We start from the raw sequence: 25,970 nt of genomic DNA on the forward strand, positions 1-25,970 counted from the left end.
GTTTTAATCAAAAACCTTAATTTCTTTTTGACTACATCTTGGATGACGTGGGGGTGAGTAAATTATCAGGAAATTTTCATTTAAAACTGAACTAATCCTGGGGCGCTAGTGAGCAGGCAATGGAGTAGGTCGCAAGTTTGGTGAGCTCTGCACAAAATTTGACTTATTCCACTTCTTAAGGCGCTTTGACTGAAAATATGATACACTTCTACCACTAAAGACTTTATTGCTTCACATGAGACGATCTGTTCCTCTATAATTCCAAATGGCGAGCAGCCTACGCAAATACAAATACACGGGAAAAACCGCTGCTAGCAAAATGGATGCTAATGCACCTAGCATGACGTCTGAGTCATCCGAACATACTGACTTTATGGATTTGAAAGCTGAGCTAATTTCATCCATCAAAATGGAAATAACCGCGCTTTTTCAAACAGAGCTGAAGAATGTGCTGTCAAACGAATTTGACACGGTTAAATCAGAGCTGCAAGCAGTTAAATCAGAGATTGCATGCAACGCTTCGGCTCTTCGCTCAGACTTGGAAACAATTAAAACGACAATATCAGACATGGAAAGAGGGCTGTCCGGCTGCTCAGACGATGTCACCGAACTACAAAATACTGTGCGCAAATTGGAGAAAAATGTGGAAAGCCTGCAGGAGAAGTGTTTAGACATGGAAGGGCGAATGCGACGGGCAAATATTCGTATACTGAATGTACCTGAAGAATCTGGCGCATGCACTCCAACCAATGTGTCGAAACTACTTAAGGATACTTTAAAGATGGAGAAGGATGTGCTGATCGACAGATCCCACCGCGCCCTCCAGGCAAAACGGGCAGATGGTAAACCAAGAGCAATCATAGCAAAGTTGCACTACTATCAAGACTGTGTCGAAATCCTCCGCCGTGTTCGCGAAGCCGGACCACTCCATTACAAGGATTCAACAATACTCATCTTTCCCGATTATCCGCCGAGTGTGGCCCGCGCAAGATCGGCATTTAACGAAGTCAGAAAACTACTACGAGGAAGAGAGGGTGTCCGCTATGGTATCCTTCACCCGGCTAAACTCCGAATCACACACAACGGAACAGAAAAACAGTTTCAAGACGCAGTGGAAGCTATGACCTATGTGAAAAATAATATTCTCTGAGGAGGTTTGATCACAAGGACTGAACAAGACCATGGCTGAATGCTTAATTCCGAGGTCGAGGATCGAGAGATATTAAATCTCTCCGACTTTATTGGTAATCATAGTTGGAATGTCAAAATCAGAAACATTTTACTGTAATACTGTTATTGTTATTTCTTTTGTTTATAATATTATGTAAACGTCACACTTTTTTTTTTTTTCGATTCTCAATGCTTATCTTTAAGTGACAAAGTTTTAATAGTTGCATGAAGAATGCGCTAAGTCCTTTGTTTTATCTATTTTTTTCATATTTGGACAGTCAAAATTATGTTATCAATCACGTTTGTGCAGAGCAACCTACGAAGCCAAAGTTCCCCAAAAAAGCACTTCATGTGTGGTTACTGCTGCGAGGGGTTAAATCTACACCATGTTCTAGTTGGTGTTTGGAAATGGGTAACTGTTGCACTGGTTATAATACTCCTAATTTTATTTAATTATTTTTGCATTAATGGGGAGGGGTCTCTTCTGCCTGTTTCAAATAAAAACTTAATACCTAAATTCAAATACTCAAGATTATATGGCTAAATCACAGAATGCCAGAGTAAACATATCAGGTATTTGCCAGGTAAATCTTGTAAGTTGGAATGTCAAGTCTCTAAATCATCCAGTAAAACGAAGAAAGGTACTTTCACACCTAAAGCAGCTAAATACAGATATTGCCTTCCTACAAGAAACCCACTTGAACACCTTTGATCACTTCAGACTTAGGGGAGGATGGGTGGGGCAATTATTTCATTCTAATTTTCACTCTAAATCTAGAGGAACAGCAATCCTCATTAGCAAAACAGTCTCATTTGTCATGTCAAAAATTGAGGCTGACCCAGCGGGTCGTTATATAATAGTAGTGGGTAGACTAAACAACACTCCAGTAGTCTTGGCAAATATATATGCACCTAATTGGGATGACAGCGCATTCTTTACTGGTCTTTTTTCCCGAATACCCAATATAGACACTCATCATTTAATATTAGGAGGAGATATTAATTGTGTATTGTCACCTTCACTAGACCGCAGTTCGCCCAAAACTATGGTACCAACTCGTACAACACAAGTGATTAATCAACTTCTCAAAACCTATGGGATGATCGATGTTTGGAGATTCCAAAATCCCGGCCGAAGAGACTATTCTTTTTATTCACCAGTTCATAAGACTTATTCACGTATAGATTATTTTTTCCTAGACAGTGAATTACTTCCATTAGTCAGTAATTGTGAATATCAAGCAATAGTAATATCAGATCATGCACCGTTATTAATCACCCTAAATATGCCAACTATATATAATGACTATCGACCATGGCGGTTTAATACATTGCTTCTCTCAGATACTAAGTTTGTTAAATTCATATCAATAGAAATAAGTGAATTTTTAGCACGTAATCAGACTCCAGGGGTATCTTTTTCTTTAATTTGGGAATCTTTAAAAGCCTATCTCCGGGGCCAAATTATATCATATAGTGCCAGAGCAAGGAAAAAGCGATTAGAGCGGCTCAAAAAAATTGAAAATGATATTTTACAACTTGATGGAGTTTTGGCATATTCTTCATCACCTGACTTATTTAGGCAACGACTGGTTCTCCAATCGGAATTTAATTTATTATCTACAAAACACATAGAAAATTTGTTAATTAAATCCAGGCATAAGATATATGAACATGGTGAAAAAATAGGGAAGGTTTTAGCACACCAACTACGACAACAGAATGCAGAGCATTCCATTTTGACAATTAATAACGATTTGGGCATTAAATTGACAAACCCCGTAGAGATTAATCAGCGGTTTAGAGAATATTATTCACAATTGTATACATCGGAATCTAGTAAGGATGAGTCATTATTTGACTCTTTTTTTAATAAACTTAATCTTCCCACTATTGATCAAGAATCTACTTTAAACTTGGAAAGTCCTTTATCAGTAGATGAAATAATGAGAGCAATAGCCTCTATGCAAAATGGAAAGTCACCGGGGCCGGACGGTTTTCCAAGTGAATTCTTTAAAAAATTTTCTACTGATCTTGCCCCTATTTTACTTTCTGTATATGAGGAATCTTCTACTTCTGGCTCATTACCAGAGACTATGAGACAGGCAATTATATCTCTTATCTATAAAAAGGGTAAAAACGTGTCAGAGTGCAGCGCATATCGGCCAATTTCATTATTAAATGTTGACAGCAAAATATTTGCCAAAATATTAGCACACCGACTGGAAACAGTATTACCTTCACTAGTATCTGATGACCAGACAGGGTTCATTAAAAATCGGTACTCATTTTATAATATACGCAGACTCTTAAATATCATTCATCATCCCACCCCATCCGACACCCCAGAGGTGCTTTTGTCACTTGATGCTGAGAAGGCATTTGATCGGGTGGAGTGGGACTACCTCTTCTACACCCTTAAAAAATTTGGATTTGGAACAAAGTTTATTTCGTGGATCCGAATTTTATACTCTTCACCTGTAGCAGCAATTCGTACAAATAATAATCTATCACCCTTCTTTTCATTAGAACGTGGAACCAGACAGGGATGTCCCTTGTCCCCCCTGTTATTTGCTTTGGTAATCGAGCCCCTAGCCATTGCAATACGGAATGATGTTAATATTAAGGGTATACAGAGAGAAGATTCAGAACATAAAGTCTCTCTTTATGCGGATGACACCCTTCTGTATATATCTGATCCATTAAAAAGTCTGCCACAAATATTGATTCTACTGGATGCTTTTGGGAAAATATCAGGCTACAAAACAAATATGCAGAAAAGTGAGCTTATGCCTATCAACTCTGCTGCTAGACAGATTATCCTTAGCTCTTTACCATTTAAATTAACTAAAGATAAATTCAAATACCTAGGTATATGGATCACTAATAAGTACAAACACTTGTACAATGCAAATTTCCCCCCACTGATGGATTCCATTAAAAAAGACTTTGAACGTTGGAGCCCATTACCATTATCATTAGGAGGCAGAATAAACACTATAAAAATGAATATTCTACCCAGATTCCTATATCTTTTCCAATGCATACCTATATTTTTGTCAAAATCTTTTTTCTCACTTTTAGACAAATTAATATCATCATTTATATGGAACAGGAAAAATGCACGCATCCGCAAAAGTATTTTACAGCGACACCGAGAGCATGGAGGACTGTCTTTACCTAACATTCAGTATTACTACTGGGCAGCTAATATCCGTGCAATGTTATATTGGGTTAATTCATTAAATAATAGTGGCCCCCACTGGTTGACTTTAGAAAACATGTCATGTCGACCAGCCTCTCTTCATGCTCTTCTCTGCTCAAAATTCCCATCACCAGAACCAATATTTAAATTTTCTTCAAATCCAGTTGTTAAACACTCATTCAAAATATGGGCACAATTTAGAAGAAGTTTTGCACTTAAGGAATTATCAGTCTACGCTCCCATAGCAAGAAATCATATGTTTACCCCTTCTATTATGGATGAAACCTTTAATACTTGGTCTGTGAAAGGTCTTAGGACATTAAAAGATATTTTTATTGATGGGGACTTTGCATCATTCAGTCAAGTTAAAATGAAGTTCCAAATTCCTGACTCCCAATTTTTTAGATATCTTCAGCTTCGCAGCTTTGCGTCTTCCTCATTGAGCCATTATCCTTCGTTGCCTCCCAGTTCCCTTCTTGAGTCTATTATAGACCTGAGTCCATATTCTAAAGGAACCATTGGTAGAATCTATTCTGTAATCAATTCTTATAATCTGGAACCCCTAGATCAATTAAAAAGAAAATGGGAGGTGGAATTAGACATAGAATTCTCGGAGGAAATGTGGCAGTGTATCTTAAATAATATTTACGCATCTTCAATTTGTCTAAAACATAGAGTAATTCAATTTAAAATTGTTCACAGACTGCATTGGTCCAAAGTGAAGTTAGCCAAATTCAAACCAAATCTAGACCCTAACTGTGACAGGTGTGAAATTGAGCCAGGTACGTTATCTCACATGTTCTGGCTTTGTCCGAGATTAAGAGACTTCTGGCAGTTGGTATTTAAATTTCTCTCTGATACATTGAAGACATATATAGAACCTGAGGCCATAATTTCAATATTTGGTATTACACCACAATCCTTATGTCTTAATCAAAGTAACAAAAATCTGATTGCTTTTACTACGCTTTTAGCCCGGAGGTTAATACTTCTAAAATGGAAAGAAAAATCCCCTCCAACCTTTAAGCAATGGCTCAAGGACCTACTATATTATATGGCCTTAGAAAAAATACGACACACTATAAGAGGCTGTACCGATATGTTTTATATTACTTGGCAACCTGTTCTAGATCAGATAAAGAAGATGGACCCCTCAGTTATCTCAGAGGAGTAGTAAAACTCATTTTATTTTTTATTTATTTTTTTTGCTTAAAATGTATAATTGTGCAACAGGGGGAAGGGTTGAGGGTAGGGGTGTTATGTTAAAAATTAAAAAGATGTTTAACTGTATTATGTGTCTAATGTTTGACAAAATATTCAATAAAAATACCTTGGGCAAAAAAAAAAAAAAACTGAACTAATCCTTTAATGTTACCTTCGTTCATCTTCTAAACACAAATTAAGATCTTTTTGATGAAGTCTGAGAGGTTTCTGTCTCTCCATAGAGATCCAGTACAACTACCATTTCAAAGTCCAGAAAGGTAGGAAAAATATATCATTAAAGTACCCCATGTGACTCCAGTGGCATAAACTCACTTTTATGAAGCCACATGAGTGCTTTGTTTGTGCAAAAAAACAATTTACCACTTTATTTACAAAAATATTGATCTGCAACGCACGTTCACAAGAGCTTCACGACGCATATGTGTTGTGTTCTGACTTGCGTGTACTCCATGTGGCTCCAGTGGCTTAAACTCAATTTTATGACTGCCTATTTTGTGTAAAAAAACATAATTTACCACTTCATTTACAAAATATTATCCAAAGCGTTCACGCAACAATGCCAGCTCGTGAGCACAAAACGCATGCGTCGTGATGCTCTAATGAACGTACATGTGCATTGAGGTGACACGCAAGTCAGAACACAACACATATGCGTCGTGAAGCTCTTGTGAACGTGCGTTGCAGATCAATATTTTTGTAAATAAAGTGGTAAATTGTTTTTTTGCACAAACAAAGCACTCATGTGGCTTCATAAAACTGAGTTTATGCCACTGGAGTCACATGGGGTACTTTAATGATATATTTTTCCTATCTTTCTGGACTTTGGAGTGGTAGTTGTACTGGATCTCTATGGAGAGACAGAAACCTCTCAGACTTCATCAAAAATATCTTAATTTGTGTTCAGAAAATGAATGAAGGTCTTACGGATGTGGAACGACACGAGGATGAATAATAAATGACAGAATTTTAATTTGAGTGAACTAACCCCCCCCATTTTTGTCTTTCAGACTACACCTGCATCAGTTTGAAGATTCTGGAATGTTTTTGGCCTGTTCCTGTTCCAGTTACTTGCCAGGTTTTGACACTTAAACTAAAATCACCTTCAAAATTTTTCATATTCAATAGTGTTTCTTAAAGGCTGTTTTTAGGGGAATGTACACCCCAAGCATGTTCTTGGCCTGTTCCTGTACCAAATCCAGGTTTTGACTTCTATTGACTTTTATTAAACTAAAATCAACTTCAAAGGTTTTCACCTTTACTATTTCTTAAAGGCTGTTTTTATGGAAACACAAAAAGACTGATTATTCTATTGGTTCAGTTATGATTTGCTTTTTTGTAAAAGTATTCAGATTGTCACTAAAATGTCAATAAAAGTTGTGATGTTGTATCCTCTTGATCCTGTTTTTTTTTTTCCTTGGGAAAATATTATACATTAAATATTGCAATACCAGTTTATTTTTACAAGTACATATATAGATATTAAAGTTAAATAATACGTAACTTGGAATACAGTAATGAAACTGCAGGATTACAAAGGAGTACAAAGCTGGAAACCCTGCTGCCAGTATTTTACTGTTAAATTACAGAGAAGTTGTAATTTAGATTACGGTAATGAAAATGTAAAATTACGGTACACAGCTGGAAACCCTGCTGCCAGTATTTACAGTTAATTTACAGAGAAGCTGTAATTTAGATTACGGTAATGAAAATGTAAAATTACGGTACACAGCTGGAAACCCTGCTGCCAGTATTTTACCGTTAATTTACAGAGAAGCTGTAATTTAGATTACGGTAATGAAACTGTAAAATTACAGTACACAGCTGGAAACCCTGCTGACAGTATTTTACCGTTAATTTACAGGTACATTTTTTACAGTGTAATGTTTAAAGACTCACACTTTAATACCACTTCGATGAAGCGGTTAACGTGCCTGCCACGCTCCTCAGCAGGAGAGCATCGAGAACCCTGCTGATCAAAATCGAATCTCACACACACACACACACACACACAAACAGACATAAACAAATGCACTGCAGAAGGGAGAATAATGCAAAACTGCTCAGAAATCGTCATATGAGCAACAAAGGAGGAATGAAACAGAGAGAGATGCTGGGTGATGTTGAGGGATGAACTTTCAGTGGAAAACAAGAATATAGTCCTTCATTAAGAAGAAGCACCAAGCATCAGACTATGTCGCAGATTCTTTTCCCAAAACTTTACTTTGAATTCTCCCTTCTAACAGAGTGGGAGTTACAGACTTTCTAAGGTTACATTTTCAGGACATGAATTCTCGCTGTGCTCTATTTCACAGGTTGGGCTTCCCTATGATGCTGATGACCTGCACAATAGGCATGTGCTACCTGCTCGCAACTCACATCGGACTTCGCTGGAACACATAAACCTTCCCTCTATATGGGGAAGCAAAAAGACTTTGGGTGTGTCTGCAGTTTACGTTTGAGTGTGTGTTTGTGTTTTGAATGACACATCTGTTCTTCATGAAGGATCCATGAAGACTTAAACTTTGTAGACCTAGTTCATCCTGAGGGACTTAGCTTTACATGCAGGAGAGATACAGAGAAGAGAAACCACGGGAACATCTGATCATCTGCTGTATTCCTACAGGTATATCACACTGCTATGGTGCTACTGCTGCTTTGTGATAATGCTACAAGACAGAGTTTTTTTTTGGGAAACCTGTTTATATTTGGCAAAAATGAAGAAAACCAGAAGATTATTATTATTTTTTTTTTATATAAAAAAATGCAGATCTGCTATTATTTATTGATGCAGTTTGAATTTTTTGAAATTCCAGTTTGAAATTCCCTTTTTGAGGCATCTTCCAAAAGGGATCCTCTGTGGCCCACAATCGTTTTTAATGGTTTAGAAATCTTAAAATGATGCAATTTACATAATTTACCATATTCAGAAAATCTTATGCATGTAGTTATCCATTGATTTCATGTTGAAAATTTTGACCCACCAATGTCTTCATATAAAATTGAAATGCAAAGTGTTTAATGAGAGAAGTTTAATTTGCACAACATGTACAGTAGTTGCGTAACACTTTCTACTTATGACGACTGTATATAAAATATATTAGAATGGTATTCTTAATGCGTTTTAATGCACCTTATAATCAAATTTATGGTGTAAATAATTGTAACCCCATTTTTAATACATTATAATGCTTGCTTAAACATTGATCACAAATAACAATGTGTGTTTAATGCTCTATAAAGCTGAATAGTGAAAGGTAAATATTAATTGTGGTTACGGTTGTTTACAATATGAATGTGAATACCTTTATAAAAATGAAGACCTCCTATAGTGCATCATACAGTGCATGCTTGTAGGACACATAGAAAGTGTTACTGTTGTGGGTGTTGCCAGGATTTTGGTTTGATCATTGTGTTCAGTCACTGTTTGTTTGCTTCAACAAGAAATTCTTGCATTTGATTGCAAGGAGAGAGTTTGTAATCAGTAATGTATTATATGTGTTTTAATCAGTTCCCACCATTTTTTTTTAAATTCGGTCATTTCAGCACACCTAATTAAACATTGCTCTCACAATCCACTACAGAACTACCAGCTATTTTAGAATTAATTGTGTAAGTACTTAAAGCAAGTTATTGACTAAGCAATTTAAATGTCGCCGTGTAAGACAGGACATTCCTGAAATTGTGTATTTAAGTATTAATTTATGTGTGGATAACAATCTGTAACTTATAGCTTCACTTTAATGTATTTGATTTTTAATTGATCGTACTATATATAGTGCAATGTAGGCTACCTGTAGAGGATATATTTTAGGATAGTTATTTATCAATAATATACTCACCCATTTCTTTATCACTCATATTGCTCCTAGTGTTTTTTGTTTTTTTTTGCCCATTATGAACACTTGATGAAGACCTGCAAAGGATGTTCATTTGGTTGCTTGTCTGTACATGTTCTGTGACTGGGACTAACATTCATTGTACAGTAAAAAAAAAGAAGTTTTTACCATCAAACTTTCAATGACTTGTAGAACATTTTGCGCACCAGTTACATGTTCAAATATCAGAACTTATCAGACAAAACACCCCCGTGTACTAAGATCATGTATGGGAAGGAACAATTTATCCGACTGATGATCACTTTGGGTTTAAAAGAGAAAAAGGCATTTATATCATGCAACAACTTCTGTAGAGCTTTGATTAGCATCAGCTGCTGTTGGTTCACTTTTGCTCCATGTGCAGTAAAAATTGGAATTGTGGGATATGCAGAGTATGACAAATGGATCAATAATTGTAATTTGCCCATTTGTTTGTTCTTCACATGTCTGCTGCATATCTTGAATGAACATTATCAGTGAGTGAAGTTGAGCATGCATATCACCACACAACTACATGGAATAGCTGGAATGCTTGAGGTGGAGGAAATGAATTTGGCAAAGAGGTGCTGATTACCTCCAGCAGCCATGAAATGTCACAGGCAACACTGGGCAATGGAGCAGTCAGTCAGAAACCAGAATGCCTTTGATTATTCCCTTGTTTTCATAAATTCCAATGCCAAAGATTTTTTTTTTCTTTTCAGGGAATTGCTAAACTGTATGTGATTAATTCGTAAGAAGCAGTGAAATGTTACAAATTTAGAAAAAGCATGATTTTGCCTGATTTAATGTCTTTTGGCTATTCGATACTTCAAATACTTAAAAAAAAAATAACTTGGAGATTTTATATATTCTACGAAAAGCAAAGATCTTTGAATTTTTAGCAAACATTTTTAAGTCATCACCCTATATAGGTTTTTGTTCACAAAGACAAATGCATTTATGCAGCATATAGTAAAAAAAAAAATGCAAATAAAAAGTCTACAAAATTTTATAACTTAAGTCATAATTCGAAATGTACTTAAATCCATTTTTTTATATAATGAAAAACAGAAATGGGCTTCCATAAACAAGAAAACAAACAGGCAGAAGAAACTGTAAGAAGATTGTAAGCATAATCTAACAGCAATTTTATGTGTCACTTAAAAATTAACCTTTAACCAAACATCTAAAAGCATCATCTTGAGCAATCTGAATGGGTGACAGATAAATCTGGGACATTGTTTACCAAAAATAAAATGCCATTTGGAGTAATAATATAAATTGATTTTATTCCTATATTGTGCAATACCACCCACGATGGCAGCTTAGGGATCTACAAATAAAAATTAATTGAATCTTAGAAAGATACAGCTTGGTCTTGAGCATATAGTGCAGCTCTACTGTGTGTAGCTGTTCATATTTATTAATGCATATGGCTGTGGTTTCTTGTGTGTGTGTGTGTTTAGCTGTGGGAACTGAGGATGTTAAAAGGTACGTCAGTTCCCCTCTGAGTCAGTCTCAGGATAAAGCACACTGGGCTAGACAGTTGCACATATGGCATGATAACACTTCTGCCGTGGCAACATCTGCTGAGTATTCACAGAATCCACTGCATGTTTTAGTCTCGTAGAGCATTAGCATAGTGAGTTATTTCCTTGTAGTATCACTGTGACACACATGAAGCAAAATAAGACATAAAATAGAACTTAAGAACTGTCCATTCAAAACATTTTCCATCAAACCTATAAATAATGTTTTTGAAATGTGAAACATTTCCTTTTACACAGCAGTGCTGCAGTTTTTGCATTTAATTTCTTGATCGTTTGAGTTTTGAATCTCTGTCTGCTGTTTCCATTAGTTTCCATCTTATTGTTCCCTTGACATTCTATCAAACAAGGCAATGCACAGATTTAAAGGGTGGTTGCAGAGAATAGCTGTTACCATGGGGCATTACGTTTCTGAAATGTCCCCGGGTCTACAGGCTCTGATTAGAAATGCGTATTAAATGGTGTATTGCAGAATTTGATGGAAAGAGATTTTTCTGACACAACCAGATTTGCCTTTTTAGCTGTACAGCTGCTGTTTAAAAAGTAGCATAGTAGCAAAAGTAGCAAAGTGCTAATAACAATTAGCATGTCCTTTTCTAATTTAATTTTTGGGAAATGTAATCAAACTGACAGAGCAATGTTATCAAAATATGATTTAGAGAATGCATTTCCTTTCAACCAGTTCAGTTCTACTTAGTGATCAAGTCTGCCCTTGTAAAAGCTCTAGTTTCTTTTGGCTGCCAGATTACACAAAAGTAAGGTACAATAATTATTGGGATTATTGGGTGATTGAGGAAACATGTAGTAGATGTTTTACCAGCTTGCTTTCTTTTTTTTTTGAAGGGCTCTTAAAAGCATGAAATTGATTTTTTTTGTCCTGTCTTCCTTTCACGTCACAGCTCAGTATTGTCACTAATAGAGGGCTTGGGACTGTGTGTGGATCACCTCTCGTGGATGTCATTTTCCTCCAATTGTAGTGTGATATGAGGAAGGATGGCAGATTTCAGTCTGTACAGTCCATTGAATACTGTCCAAAAAACTTCTTTGTTACAAATATGTGCAATATGCAAATTCATATTTGTTAGAAATAGATTTATATCTATAATATACTGCAATATAGAACATTTCTATACAAAACAAATACTTGTTCATGTTGTTCTCTAATTTCTTTAATCCCATGCCTTAATTTCTCTTTTCACCCAGACATTTGACAAACAAGTGTCTCCTTGTCAAAAATGTTTTCATCAATATGAAAAACAAAAAGGGAACTTTTGTTTTTGCAGTTTTTATTTATTTAGAATAAATCCGGTAAAGGCCTGACTTAGAATTGTTTTGTGGTGTTGCCATGTCAGTCCATTGGGAATCTCACAATTGGTGCAGTGTCTTTAAAGTATTGTGTTTTCCGTTTTATTTCACAGAAAAATTACATTGTTTCTGTTTCTTTCTTGTTTCAAGTGAAAATCACATCTCTCTGTGGCGGTGAGGTTGGCATGGAAATTGCATTATGGAAGGCTTGAACAGGCTTTTGGGTGGTGGCAACAAAGCACGTGAAGATACAATTTCATTATAGCTAAACTGATGCAATTTTGTCCATTTCAGTGTGCCCCTCTTAGTTTCTTTCTTCCAGGTTAGCCTTTCAAGGCTTAATATGCAATGTAAATGCCATTTAAAGAGCTGGATCTGCACCCCAGCTGCCAGCATTGATTAATGTTAGTTAGCACTGAATAAGTCATTATTGTGGTGCTACATCACCCACTATCTAATCTATGTGCGTTACGCTTGTTTGAGGGCTGATCCCTAAGGGATGGAAGCATTTGCCTCTTTTCCAATCTCATATTCCTGTAGTTTTAGTTCTAGTCTCTGAATCACTCTAAAGTCTTGCGTGAGAGAATAGAACTGAAAGTCTTGCTTGAGCTTGTCAAATGTCATTCATTGCTGAAGCTTCTAAACCCACTGACACCAACTATATAAGTGGAATAGATATTCCACTTATATGAGGGCCAGGTGTTATCTACTGTAGGGAAGTTTATTCCGGCTAGTCCAGGGGTGGCTAAAAGTACACAGTTTGAGATATATGCACTCACCGACCATTTTATTAGGTACCAGGAGGGACTAAATTTTTTCCTTCAGAACTGCCTTAATTCTTCATGGATTCAACAAGGTGCTGGATATATTCCTCAGAGATTTTGGTCTATAGCGGCATGATAGCATTGTGCAGTTGCTGCAGATTTGTTGGTTGCATATCCATGATGCCAATCTTCCATTCCCCCACATACCAAAGGTGCTCAATTGGATTGAGATCTGGTGACTGGAGGCTAGTGAGCTCATTGTCTTGTTCAAGAAGCCAGTTTGAGATGATTTTAACTTTGTAACATGGCACATATCATCCTGCTGGAAGTATCCATCACAAGATGGTCATAAAGGGGTGGACATGGTCAGCAACTATACTCAGATGACAGATATGCTTTGGCATGTAAACGATGCTCAGTTGGTACTGAGTGGCCCAAAGAGTGTCAAGAACATATCCCCCACACCATTAAACCACCATCACCAGCCTGAACCATCAGTGGTTCAGGCTGGCATGCTTTCATGTTGTTTACACCAAATTCTGACCCGGCCATCTGAATGCTGCAGCAGAAATTGAGATTTATCAGACCAGGCAACCTTTTTCCAATCTTCTGTTATCCAATTTTGGTGAGCCTGTGTGAATTGTAGCCTCGATTTCCTGTTCTTAGCTGACAGGAGTGGCACGGTGTGGTCTTCTGCTGCTGTAGCCCATCTTCTTCAAGGTTCAATGTGATGTGCATTCAGAGGTGCTCTTGCATACATCGGTTGTAATGAGTGGTTATTTGAGTTCTCCTCCTAAATTCTCCTTTGACCTCTAGCGTTAACATGACCAGGGGTGGCAAACGTCAGTCCTGCAGAGTTTTGCTCCAACCTTGATAAAAACTCACCTGCTTGTAACTTTCTTGTAACCCTTAGACCTTGATTAGCTGGACTGTGGCTCTCCAGGACACCTCTGGTATAATCAAATGATTTCTGAAGGTTAATGTAATGGCTGCTGTTAAAAATTGTAATTACATTTCAGAATCTTACTGCTTTTACTGTATTTTTGATCAAATTAGCTTAGCTTAGTTTATTTTAAGATTTTTTTTTCAAAAACCTTCAAAAATCTTACAGAATACAAACTTTGAATGGTAGTGTATATATTTTTGCTTGCCAAAACCTTTACTGTCACAATAAGGTTGCTTATTTTGAATGGACCAGAAACAGAGACTAAAGGCATCGTGCATTTTAAGTAAACTCTCTGTTGAATCAATCTCGGTCTGTATTTACGCATTGCCAAATCACAGAGGGTAGAGAGAGCATGCTGGATAATGAACAATGCTCTTTGGAAGCATATTGAAGTATTCATAAACATACAGTATGATAATTTGCATATGAATCTAGCATTTGACTAATCTGTAATCTCCTTTATTTTGGCACCATTACATATGATGTTGAATAGGAAAAATACCCGGTAAACTGTGTAGGAGGCTTCGCCTGACATGGCGGTTTTACAATGTGAATTGAACTGTTACTCTTTTGTTCTACCAAGACAGATACTGTAATTGTCCTTTCAGCTCTCTGACCGAGTTTGCTCTCTCCCTGATTGTAGTCTGTGTCTAATTTTCATTGCCCTTCTCCCCCCATTACTACTGCATGCTGAGTCCCATATTAATTAGAATGGGATTAAATGGGTTATGTCGACTGTAATTAAGAAATTGGGTTTAGAGCTTAGGGGAGACTCACTGGAAGGTTTCTGAATAATCGAACCTTGGCCTGTAGAAGCGCAAAGTAATAAGACACAAGATGAGATCAGCGTTGGCGCTGTCAGTCAGCAACCTCTGTTTGTTTCCAGGGATGACCTTTGAAGTTCATTCCAAAAACAGCATATGTTTCCAGCTCATTCTGAACCAAATAATCGCAAAACAGACCAGGATTACATTTCAACAAGGTGGAGAAGCTGAGAGAGAATAGACAGAGTTTCTTGTTATATATAATGTGTCAATGCACAAGTCCTTGATTATTAATTATATATCCTTATTGTATTATTTTTATTATTTTGTTATATGTCCAAGAATCTATATTAAACTTTGCCACCCATAACAAGCTGCGACTTCACAAGTTGTTGATTGACAGTTTTGAAAGTGTTTTCTCCAGATCCCTCTGGCTAATGTTGAGGCTCTTCTTGTATCCATGGCTACAGCAATTGCATGTCGTATGTTTTCCTGTTGTTGTGAGAGGGTGTTTTTTGAGGCTTTAGAAAAAGCCAGCTACACAGACACAGGAGCACAAGTCATGTCAGGGGCAGTGAAAGCAGTCTAGTCATTGTGACATCCATATTGATGACGCTCTCATTAGTCTTCCCTTCAGCTACTTGGGGGCGGTCAGGGGATGCTAAAAGATTTCCACTGTCAAACAGATACTTTATTTATTTATTTACTGGCTGGGTTCTCTGCATCTTGCTTTCAAGGTTAGCCCTCTTTTCATAGTTCATAAACTTTGCTGAGACCTGCATGATATTGAACTATGCTTATGTTCTTGTGATGTACAAAAATGTGCACACATACTATAAGGGCAAGTACAAGAACAGCTATAGCCAGGAATACATACTTGCTAATCCTGGACTTACATAAATGCCAAGCAGAGTGTGTGACAATTACAAAGGAACATCAAATGTATAAACATCAAAGCAAGTTTCTAACTAACTAAATATGCAATCAGGGTCCTATTTTGCATATGCACGTCTAGATAATTCCCAAAATAAAGCCATCAACGACACTGTGCAAGGAGATGATTATCCATTAAGGGTTTGCTGAAGGCTCCAGCCCCCAGAGATTAACTAATAAAAGGGCTTTTCACATGTGAAATAGTTAACACTGGGTCATTCTAAACCCCCAAGTAAATGGAATTCTATGCTGCATCCAAATTCGCATACTATTTATACTAAATACATAATATTTAAAATTAAATTTTAGTATGTTGAAATAAGTATGCCGGATGAATTAGAACCATAAACATGAATAAAAACTGTTAGTCACTAGAGATGGTGGTTGCACGTAAGTGTTTGCTTAATATATACATTGCTTCTATTTCTGTTATTTAGATTAATATTTAGGAAGGAATAATTCATTTACAGTTTATTTGTATTTTTGATAATCAATACGTAACATGATGAAAACAAAATATTTATTTAATATCTGCATCATCTGCAGATATTATATTTCATCTGCAACAACATTGTGAACTTTTATAAAGATATGCTTGGTCATTAAGTTGGTAGCACTTTATTTTACAGTCCTGTTCCTGATGTGCATACAATATACTTATTATTGTAATTACAATAACTATGTAATAACTAGGTACTAAACCTGCACGTACCACTAAACGTAACCCTACCCCATGTAGTTACCTTATATTACCAGTACTTTCTCAGGTAAGTACATGTAAGTACACGTATTGTAAAATAAAGTGCAATTATTAACTTTTAAGTGCATCATTATGCAAACGCAGGAAGGTATTCAGCTGTCATTTTACACTGTACATTCCTAAACCCAGGTTAACATTCTTATTTTTATTTTTGCGGTGTCAGTGTCATATGGTCTTGTATATATGTGCATGATAAGTGCAATATTTCATATACAGTATATAAAACATTTCAGTCCCACTTTATATTAAGTGGCCTTAAATATGTACTTACATTTAAAATTAATAATTTGGTACAATGCACTTATTGTGTACATGCATGTTTTTACATTGTACTTATATTTTTTATTGTATTGTTACATCTCTAATTCTGTAATTACATTTATAATTACACTGTTGACCCGTCTCTTACACCTTAACCCACCCTTAAACCTACCCATACCCTCAAACCTGTCCTTAACCTTACCCGTATCACACCTGAATAGCAGCACATTTGTTTTACAATACAATATAAACACAATAAGTGCATTGTACTTATTTTTGATGTAAGTACATAAGGCCACCTAATATGAAGTGGGACCAACATTTCATATATATATATAAAATCCCTGCTTAATTACACTCAGCTTTTTTCCATTTAGTCTTTACGTCTACCATATTGGATTTATTTTTTCAGGGAGAAATTGCTTCTCCACTGTATAAGGAGCATTGTCTAAGAGGACAGAGAACAGCCTTCATGTTGAGAGTGCACAAAACACCTGGAGGCATCATCTGTGTGCCCATCAACTGGAAGTGACTTGAAATGAAGTACTATGATATGTCAGGGAAACATGCAGAGATTCTGAGCTGTGGATGCATTTATCTTTTAAAGAATAATAAATATGAGATCAGTGATTGCTGTACTCTAACAGCACTCAGCTCGGTTGGACACAGAAAACACAGGGATTTTCTCTGATAGGTGTTATTTCAGTGTACACAGTGAAAAATATTGCACTCGAAATGTTTAAATATTTTATCTTCATCTTATCTAATACTGTATCTGGGAGTAGACCTAAAATAATAGGCCTTGCTCAGAACATTTTAATGTTCTCATGAATAAATGGAGCTTTTAGTAAACTTTTGAACCCAAATGTGTTTTAAAGCTGATGAGAATGAGGCTTTGGGGAATTGGATGTTTTTACCCTACAAAGGAAAAGATAGACACAAATGTTCAAGACCTCTGCGACTGTAACAATTGTCTTTGCTTAGAGAAAATAAAGATTTGGAGAAGCTGTGGCAAGACTGCTGACCTCATTCTCAAGTTTGCGGGCCAGAATTTAGCTATCAAGAAATTACATTTAGGTTATGTGAGGCATAGTGACTAATCCTCCCTTCTTAGAAGATCTGCATAATTCTCTCAGAATCTTCTTCATTTAATGATCACAGGATGAGTCTTCCATGTCATCTTTTCTCTTTACTTTTGTCTCTCTATCCGGCTATCCTTGCCTACCTGCCACTTCTGTTTCCCCCCTCTGGAACAAAAATAGATATACTTCCACAGTTCTGGTTATGCTATTAAAATATGCAGAATCCACAGATTTCTGTATCTCTTGTAGCACTTAGAGGAGTAGCTGTACACTCTATATTTCAAGGTACTAAACTGATGCACACTGAATATAATTTATAGAAATAGAATCTGCTTATCAATGCATTTTTCATCAGTTTGGTGTAGTTCTGTATTTGACAAATATGACAGAGAACAAAGATTATAGAATACGTTAAACTTCTGATATGGCTATATTGATTTTTTTTTACAGTTATGAGCATTTTATGATCATCTACTAGCTTGACAATTAGCTAACAAAAAAAAAACTTTATTTGCAACCACCAAAGAAAATCAGTTCATTTACACTAATGTGTTTTGAACAATTTAATGCATCCAACCTTAATAAAAGTATTCATTTTATTCAGCAATAAATAACAACATGAAACAACAGCATACTGAACTGTAGTGTCTTGAGAATTTTCTTCCCAAAAATGTGCCTAATAATATTAACATTTGCCCCTTCTTCCTCCGGTCTCTCTTTCTTACCATAACATATCACAAAATACACAAGAATGGAGTCAGTCTGTCCTTTGTCAACTTTTGCATTGTTAGCCAAGACCTCAGTGAGAGGAGGTGACCCAATGTCCGCTCATCCTATCAGTGACACATCTTAACAGCGAAGAACATCTTTTCTGCTCCGTCAGCAACACACCATCTGTCACATCGATAGGTCTCTTTAGCAAGAATGGCCTTGTGAAAGTGCCTCTGATGCACTGAGTCTTCATTTTATGTGTGAGCCATGTCCCAAGAGAAACAGAGTTTCAGGACATCACACATGGACGGAATGACCTTCATACTGGGCCACAGCCTGTGTGAACGACTGCTAGTCTTAATTCTCTTTTTTAAAATCAGTTATGCATCTTGCATTGATTTTTTGATTAAATGTTACTGTGTATTGCTATTGCAAAGCTATATGGTCAATCATATAGCTTTGTAAAAGCTGAAGCTTTGGCCCGTATAAGACTTTATTGTAAATGTATGTAGTTGTAATTTATTATTGTATGTAATTGGGAGATTTTTGTGTAAGCTAGTTCTATTTTGGGGCAGCAAGAACCAGTACATTTCTGTAAAGTAATTTTGAATCTACATGATTAATTGTAGTTGGGACTTTTTATCTTGTGATTCTGACCTTTTTTTTTTTTCTTTCTTTTTTTTTGCAGTGCTGAAAAAAAAACATAATTATGATATAAACTCAAAATTGCAAGATATAAAATCAGAATTGCAAGATGTTGTAAGGAAAAAGTCTGAATATATTTCTCAAAAATATATAGTTTATGTAACTTTTTTTTACTCAGAATTGTGGGTTTATATCAGTGTATCAATTCTAAATTATATCTCGCACTGACTTTATTTCTCAAAACTTTGAGAATTTCTTTTTAATTGTGAGATAAAAATTCAAAATTATCTTTTGATTGATTGATTTTGGTGGAAACTTCCATAGTTTATTGTCTCCTCTAATAATAATAATACAAAAATGATAATATTAATTAGAATTGACAATCCTATATGTTAACGAACACTACTAATAATAACACCTGCCACTATTTCGGCAGGGTTTGTATTGTGATACGGAAATTGAGTATGAACTCAAGAACAGTAGAGCTTTTGTTTAGTGAACAGCTCGACACCAAAATCTTTGATCAATGATAATCAGATGAATTGTCATCCTTTCACTTATGGTTAATTTGAAAAGCAGTAAATGTAACAAACTCTACTCTTTTCAATCTGTCATCTAAACATTTGCAGCCAGCTGCGAGCTGTTTCTTCAAAGGTCTCGCAGTTCAACATGCATCCACACTGTAAGATTCCCCTTTACAAATATGAAAGGAAAATGACTAAACTTGTAAACATTTGTGACATTAATGGCACAGTTGGTTGTAACAAACAGTGCCTTCCTATAATACTTTCCATCTGTGACCAAAAAGGACAATAATCGGTGCAAAATAAAAGCTAATGCAGAAGTGTTTTAATAAATCTCTTATTTGTAGACATCCTAATTTGTATTCTGCATGCACACAAGGTTTATCTCATTGCTAAACATCACTCTAAAACATTTCTACAATGTTGTTTCAAATCTTATCAGGATAGCCTAAGAATATGTATGCAAGGTGATCTTTTGTGACTCATATGGATGGCTGAAGGATGGCTTGTGGTCGAGGAGCAGAATTATATCTCTCTTGTTTGTAGAAGAGTGAGTGAATCTCAACAGTCATCTCTCATCTATCTATCATAATAGGATATCATGCATTCTTATCCAAACAGCTTTGTGTCCTCAATTTAATTCAGTTTCCAAGGCCGCAGACACAGACATCTATATCTTCAGGGAAATGATATCTTAATGTACTGTTTTAAATCTTAAAAAGCTAATTTTATTTGTCTTGTACGTTTGTTTTACCTTCTAATCACACTTCTAAAAGTCTCTACAGATTTCTGAACCGAGGAACAGAGGCACGCTGTTGAAATGATCTTGACAATTTATTTAAATGTACTTCATTTCTGACACTTGTCACTTGACATATGTGGGATTTACCAGCATGCATATTGTTCTTTATAGTGCTTGATTCAGATCCCTCACTGCCACAGTTTTGACTGATTGTAGCCATATACTGTAGCTTTAGTTTACTTATTATTTTATTAGATTAGTAACTTCTGAGCTCCTTGTGAATATGTTTTGTTAACAGCATATTCCATTTAATACGTGTAACAGAATGTAAAGTATATGGGTAGTTGATAAATAGACATAAATTCATTTCGTTTAGTTTTTTGAGCATTTTAATTGCACTACGTAATTTCAAAGATATACATTTTTACTCAATAAATGAACATTGCATAAATTAACATTTAAGCTGTAAATGTTCAACCATCCCTAGCAACTGGCCATTTAGAAAAGATAATATATTGCCCTATATATTCAGTAGTAGCTCCTAATTGGCACCAGACTGTACAGATTTAATTAATTAATTACATTTTCTTTTACATTTTTAGTACAGTACTATGTACATTTTTGGCAAGTGATTTTTGAAAATGGATCCCAGTCAGATAATGCCAATATTTTTAAATATTATATTAATAATTTTTGGTTAATTTCAACAGATTTCGGTATTTGACTATTTATGTTTAGACACTCAGCAGGACAATTTCCACAATTTACTTTAATTTTTTAACGATTAATTTAAATACTCTTATATTTAAAGACAAAATATTTGCTATCAAGTCAAATGATTAAAAATAGGGAAACAAAACTTTTTCTTTGATGACAGTATAACTGTATGTCATGTTAACTGCCCATATAGAATGTATAGTACTTCACTTTTCGTTTTTTTCTCATTTTGCACTGCTGTCTTCAGTGTTGCTTTTATTCATCTGTGAATCCCAGAAAAGTGGTGCGGAGCGTATAGAACAGGATTTGAAAATGTGTCAAAGCTCATTAGTGCTGGATCTCTGCATCTATTAGCCAGGCATGCCTATGGAAGGCGAGAGATGAGAGGGTGCATTTGACAGAAGTTCTGGATGTAAGATATCCTTGCAGACATAATAAGAGTAATGGAGGGTGGGGAACGTTCATGCTCTGTTTATAGGCTAGTGATTCTCTGCCAAGCAGCCTGAGGTGATCCTGCTGCAGAAAGCCTATATACTGTACAATGGACTGTACTTACTTTATGTCACAAGCTATTATTTTTCCACCCCAAAGTTATTTAACTCTTTTTTCATTTACTTTTGTGAAATGCATGACCTTACAGACACTCCATAAATCCTCAGTTTGTATTTTATTTATTGATTTATTTTTAAGAAAGACGGGTGTATTGTAATATGTGCATTGTCCTGACAGTTGTTTTGTCCTTTTGCTTTTGTATATTGGACTTCTCTTTCCTGGTGTTAGACACATCTGGGCATGTCTCCATGGGAACACCACTGTGTGGTGCCAGACTGAAGCAATCAATCTACCGATCCCATCAGGCTGAGGAGAAATCTGATCTATTAGGGAGTGCAAAGCAGAAATCCAACCTCAGGGTAGGGCTGTCAGTGCAGCCCTGGATAGGAGAAGAAGAGAGACAAAATCTAATAATTGAGACTTAAATGCCTCTTCATACCAGAATGCATCAGCTTTCCTAGCGAGAGAAGGTGTTTAGAAAGATTAAACATCCTCTACATTCTAACCATGGCCAAACATTATGCTGCAGAAATACAAAGCAATCGTTTGACCGCTCTTACCATTATAGTATGTAAGCTGTAGGTGTACTTTAGTTGACTGATTATGATTATCATAAAAAAAAATTCTAAATAAAATGTAAAGCATTAAAAAATGAGTTGATCCAAAATTAAAGTTCTATCAAGTTCTGAAAGTTATGTTAAATAGTATGCTCTTATTCTTTATGTAGAACAAAAATGTCCCATCTACTGTGAATGGATCAAAACAATGATTTGTTCAATGATTCAGTTCTCAATCAGCTCAATCAGTGAGTTAAAACTGAGAAATGAATCACTAAATTATTTTTCTTCTTGCTGGGTTCACAAATCAGACTTCATGATTAGAACAATCACACAGCAGGATTTTTTTTTTAAACAATTTAATTAAACACTTTTATATTTAAAGAAAATATATTTGCTGTCAAGTCAAGTGATAAAAGAGAGAGAGGAAAAAAAACTTTTTCAATATTTCATTTGTGAATCAAACTGATTCATTCACAAATTTCGGACTATTCTTTCTTTCTTTATTTATTTATTAATGATACTAACACTAACCCCCCCTCCATCTTTTATTTTGAACTCTTCCAGTAATCGTCATTTATGTTAAATGCACTTTAGAACTGACACATTGAAGCAACAGTTTAAAGTTAAGACACCTTAATGAAGAATTGGATTATTAAAAACACTCAGCCTTTCGATTCACATGATGTGAACTGATGGACTGGAAACGTGGATTACTTGTGGATTATTGTGATGTTTTTATCAGCTGTTTGGACTCTCATTCTGATGGCACCCATTCACTGCAAAGGATTCAACTAGTAAAGTGACGTAATTCAAAATTTCTCCGACTCTGTTCCACTGAAGAAACAAACTCATTTACATCTTGAGTATAATGTTCAGCAAATTTTCATTTTTTGTGAACTATTCCTTTAAATTAGAATGGTGACAGGTTAAGTCACCATTATGACTTAAAGATGCTTAAGGATCTTCCTGGCTGATATGACCATCAGTCATTTATACAGTGGTCTGTAGGACATTAAAATGTTGCCATGTAGGTTACAGTATATGCATTGAAAAGTATCATTCCTGCAAGCACTGAGATTTGGGCGCAAAGCATCATATCTCATCGGGTTGTCGGCCGTATACCTTGTTATTGTGCACAAATATCACACAAGAAGAAAGCAATCAGACTACTTTTCTAAATCATATATTTAAGAAGAGAGAGAGAGAGACAAAAACTACTTACTGAGAGTCTAAATATTAAAGCAATAAGCCTTGAGCGGCTGTGTTACAGTGATTTTACCACAGATCATGTTTTTTTTTAAGAGCACTCTGTGGTAAAATCACATCCAGCTTTGAGCAGCTTTTTGCTTGTCAACAATACTCAATGAAGAGTTACGTTTATTAAGAATAATGTCAAATAAACAATTCTTCTAAGTAGTTAATTATACTAACATTAGGCTGTTAGGTGGTTGCCAGGCAACATAGCAGTTTTGCACATCATTAGAATGCGCATTCACAGGTGTGTGTGTGTGTGTGTGTGTTTTGGACATTTTGGAGTCTGTAGGAGAATTAGTGTTTTACAACACTTGCATAGTGTGCTGCACTATAATGAAATAAAGCGTTCAGAAAGTCACACAAGGAGAGAAATTGGACAAAGGCTAATGGCAGTAAATCCTTAGCCATGAAATTGCTGGTGTTAAAGTATATTGGAGAGCGGCGCTGTTCCCGAGATGCCTGGAGACTTAGTGTCGCTGTCAACCATATCAGAAGCCTGACAATACGGCACCCCACAATTTCTCCAAACATACTTTGATGAGAAGAATACAGGTTTTAGAGGGCAAGTACCAAAGTGATGCCTCTTTTGATCAGAACTGATAGAGGACTCTTTCGCTCTCGACTGCTATAATGAGTTATTTGCATATCTATGACTAAAACATATTTCAATCACAAAGGCTTATCATTTATAAACATGTATCAAGTAATTGCAGGGAAGGGAAATGAGACTGGTTCTGCCTGAACCTAATTGGATTTCTTATCAGAAAATCACGTATACAAAGAAACAATGCACTATTGTTGGCTTTGAAATGATGTACAGTTTGAACTTTTAGTTAATCTTCTCATCAACCACTCTGTGTGAACTAGCACCATACATGACCATATAAATCAGATCAAAGGAATACATCACTCCATTATGTGTAATATCTCATTTGATATTAACTATCGGTGATATACAGTGGCCCAAAATAGAATCCAGACTCAGATTATGGGTAGCTATGTTAAATTATACTTTACTTAAAGTCCTTATTTATAATGCATTATAAAGTGTTATTAAAGGGTATAACGCATTATAAGTATTCATAATGTGCATTGCAATGCATTATATCTTGTTGTATGCATTTAAAATGCATAGTGTAACAATGACTTCATAAGTGTTATAATATCACAATAATTAATGCATTAAAACCACTTTTATAATGCATTATACATAAAGACATCATTTGTTTGTCCTCTTGTCATTCCAAACCCATAAGTCTTTGACTAATCCTGAAACACAAATAAGATATTTTTAATGAAACCTATAGGTTTCTGTCCCTCTATCGAAAGTCTAGGTAACCAAAACTTATATCCAAAAAGGTCATAAAGGCCTCATAAAATGAATCCATATAAAACAAATGGTTTAAACCATGATCATTAATCTGCCTTCAAGTCACATTTATATCTGAATTTCATTACATTAACTATAAAAACAAGCAGGTGGCATCTGCTAACAAATGACGCTACAGCATTTCTGAAACATGTTTGAATAAATTTAAATTTAAAATAAATAAATAAATAATAAATTTAAATAAACAAATTAATTAATTCCACTTATTTGATTTTAATTAATAAAGTCCACTTGTTTGATATTTTATTGTTTAATGTAAAATAATGTATACTTTTTTTATTGTGTTTTAAGTTTACTAATGCTTTTGAGGCCACTGTACATTAATAACTAAAATAAAAATATACTGGCCAATTTATTATATAGATTTCTTTATGTCTACATTTTCTAAAGATAAATTTAACACCACATGTAACCTGAAACTTAAGCCAATTCATTCACTTTAAGCAATTTAAACACAATTCACTTTGTATTGTGTGCTTTGCTTCTCCTGTTATGCTCCATGAAGGTTCCAGGTGAAAATTCCCATGAGACATTTTACTGAACATCCCAATTGCTGCCTCTCTGCCCTCTACTGTGAGCTGTACAGCAGAATGATCAATTGCCCTAAACTGAGTGAACAACAGCCGAAAGAGAAAATTAGACAAAGATAGAGTGAGTTAGTTGGGTGGTTCATCATTGCTCACAATTCCCACGGAACCATTACGATCCAAAGTATAAGCAATTAAGCATACCACTCAAGCAAATTGCTTAAGTATCACAAGGTGCAGGCATTACTGATTTCACTTTTCACCGGTTACCATAGGGCTATATGTGATATAATACACATTTCATGAGTTCACACATGTATTTAGCACGAGTAAGGTAATGCGTATTTGGCGAGTATAGTAATGCGTAGTGAAGGGCTCCGGGCTCAGGAATGGCCCGAACCCAGAGTACCCCCCCATAGTGTGGAGAGAACTCTAGTGATACCTTTTGAGTGGAGAAGGGGTGGTGGAGGGATGCTGATTAACCATCAAATGAATAGAGGTATGTCAGCTGTATTTATATCCGTGCGTTGATT

At 35.6% G+C, this 25,970-nt stretch overlaps 1 protein-coding gene across 1 annotated transcript in view; it reads left to right on the forward strand.

Annotated features, from left to right (window-relative positions):
- Window positions 1-9,608, forward strand: part of LOC306844802 (P protein-like) — a gene marked incomplete at its 5' end in the record, with an annotated part of 112,837 nt that extends 103,229 nt beyond the window's left edge. The window contains one exon of the mRNA XM_079377175.1: window positions 7,912-9,608. Coding sequence (XP_079233301.1) covers window positions 7,912-7,999 — 88 coding nt within the window. The 3' untranslated portion in view covers window positions 8,000-9,608. The remainder of the gene's footprint in view (window positions 1-7,911) is intronic.
- Between the last annotated feature and the right edge of the window lie 16,362 nt (window positions 9,609-25,970).

This window comes from Barbus barbus, assembly GCF_936440315.1.
Source record: "Barbus barbus genome assembly, chromosome: 25".
In the NCBI taxonomy this organism is placed as follows: Eukaryota; Metazoa; Chordata; class Actinopteri; order Cypriniformes; family Cyprinidae; genus Barbus; species Barbus barbus.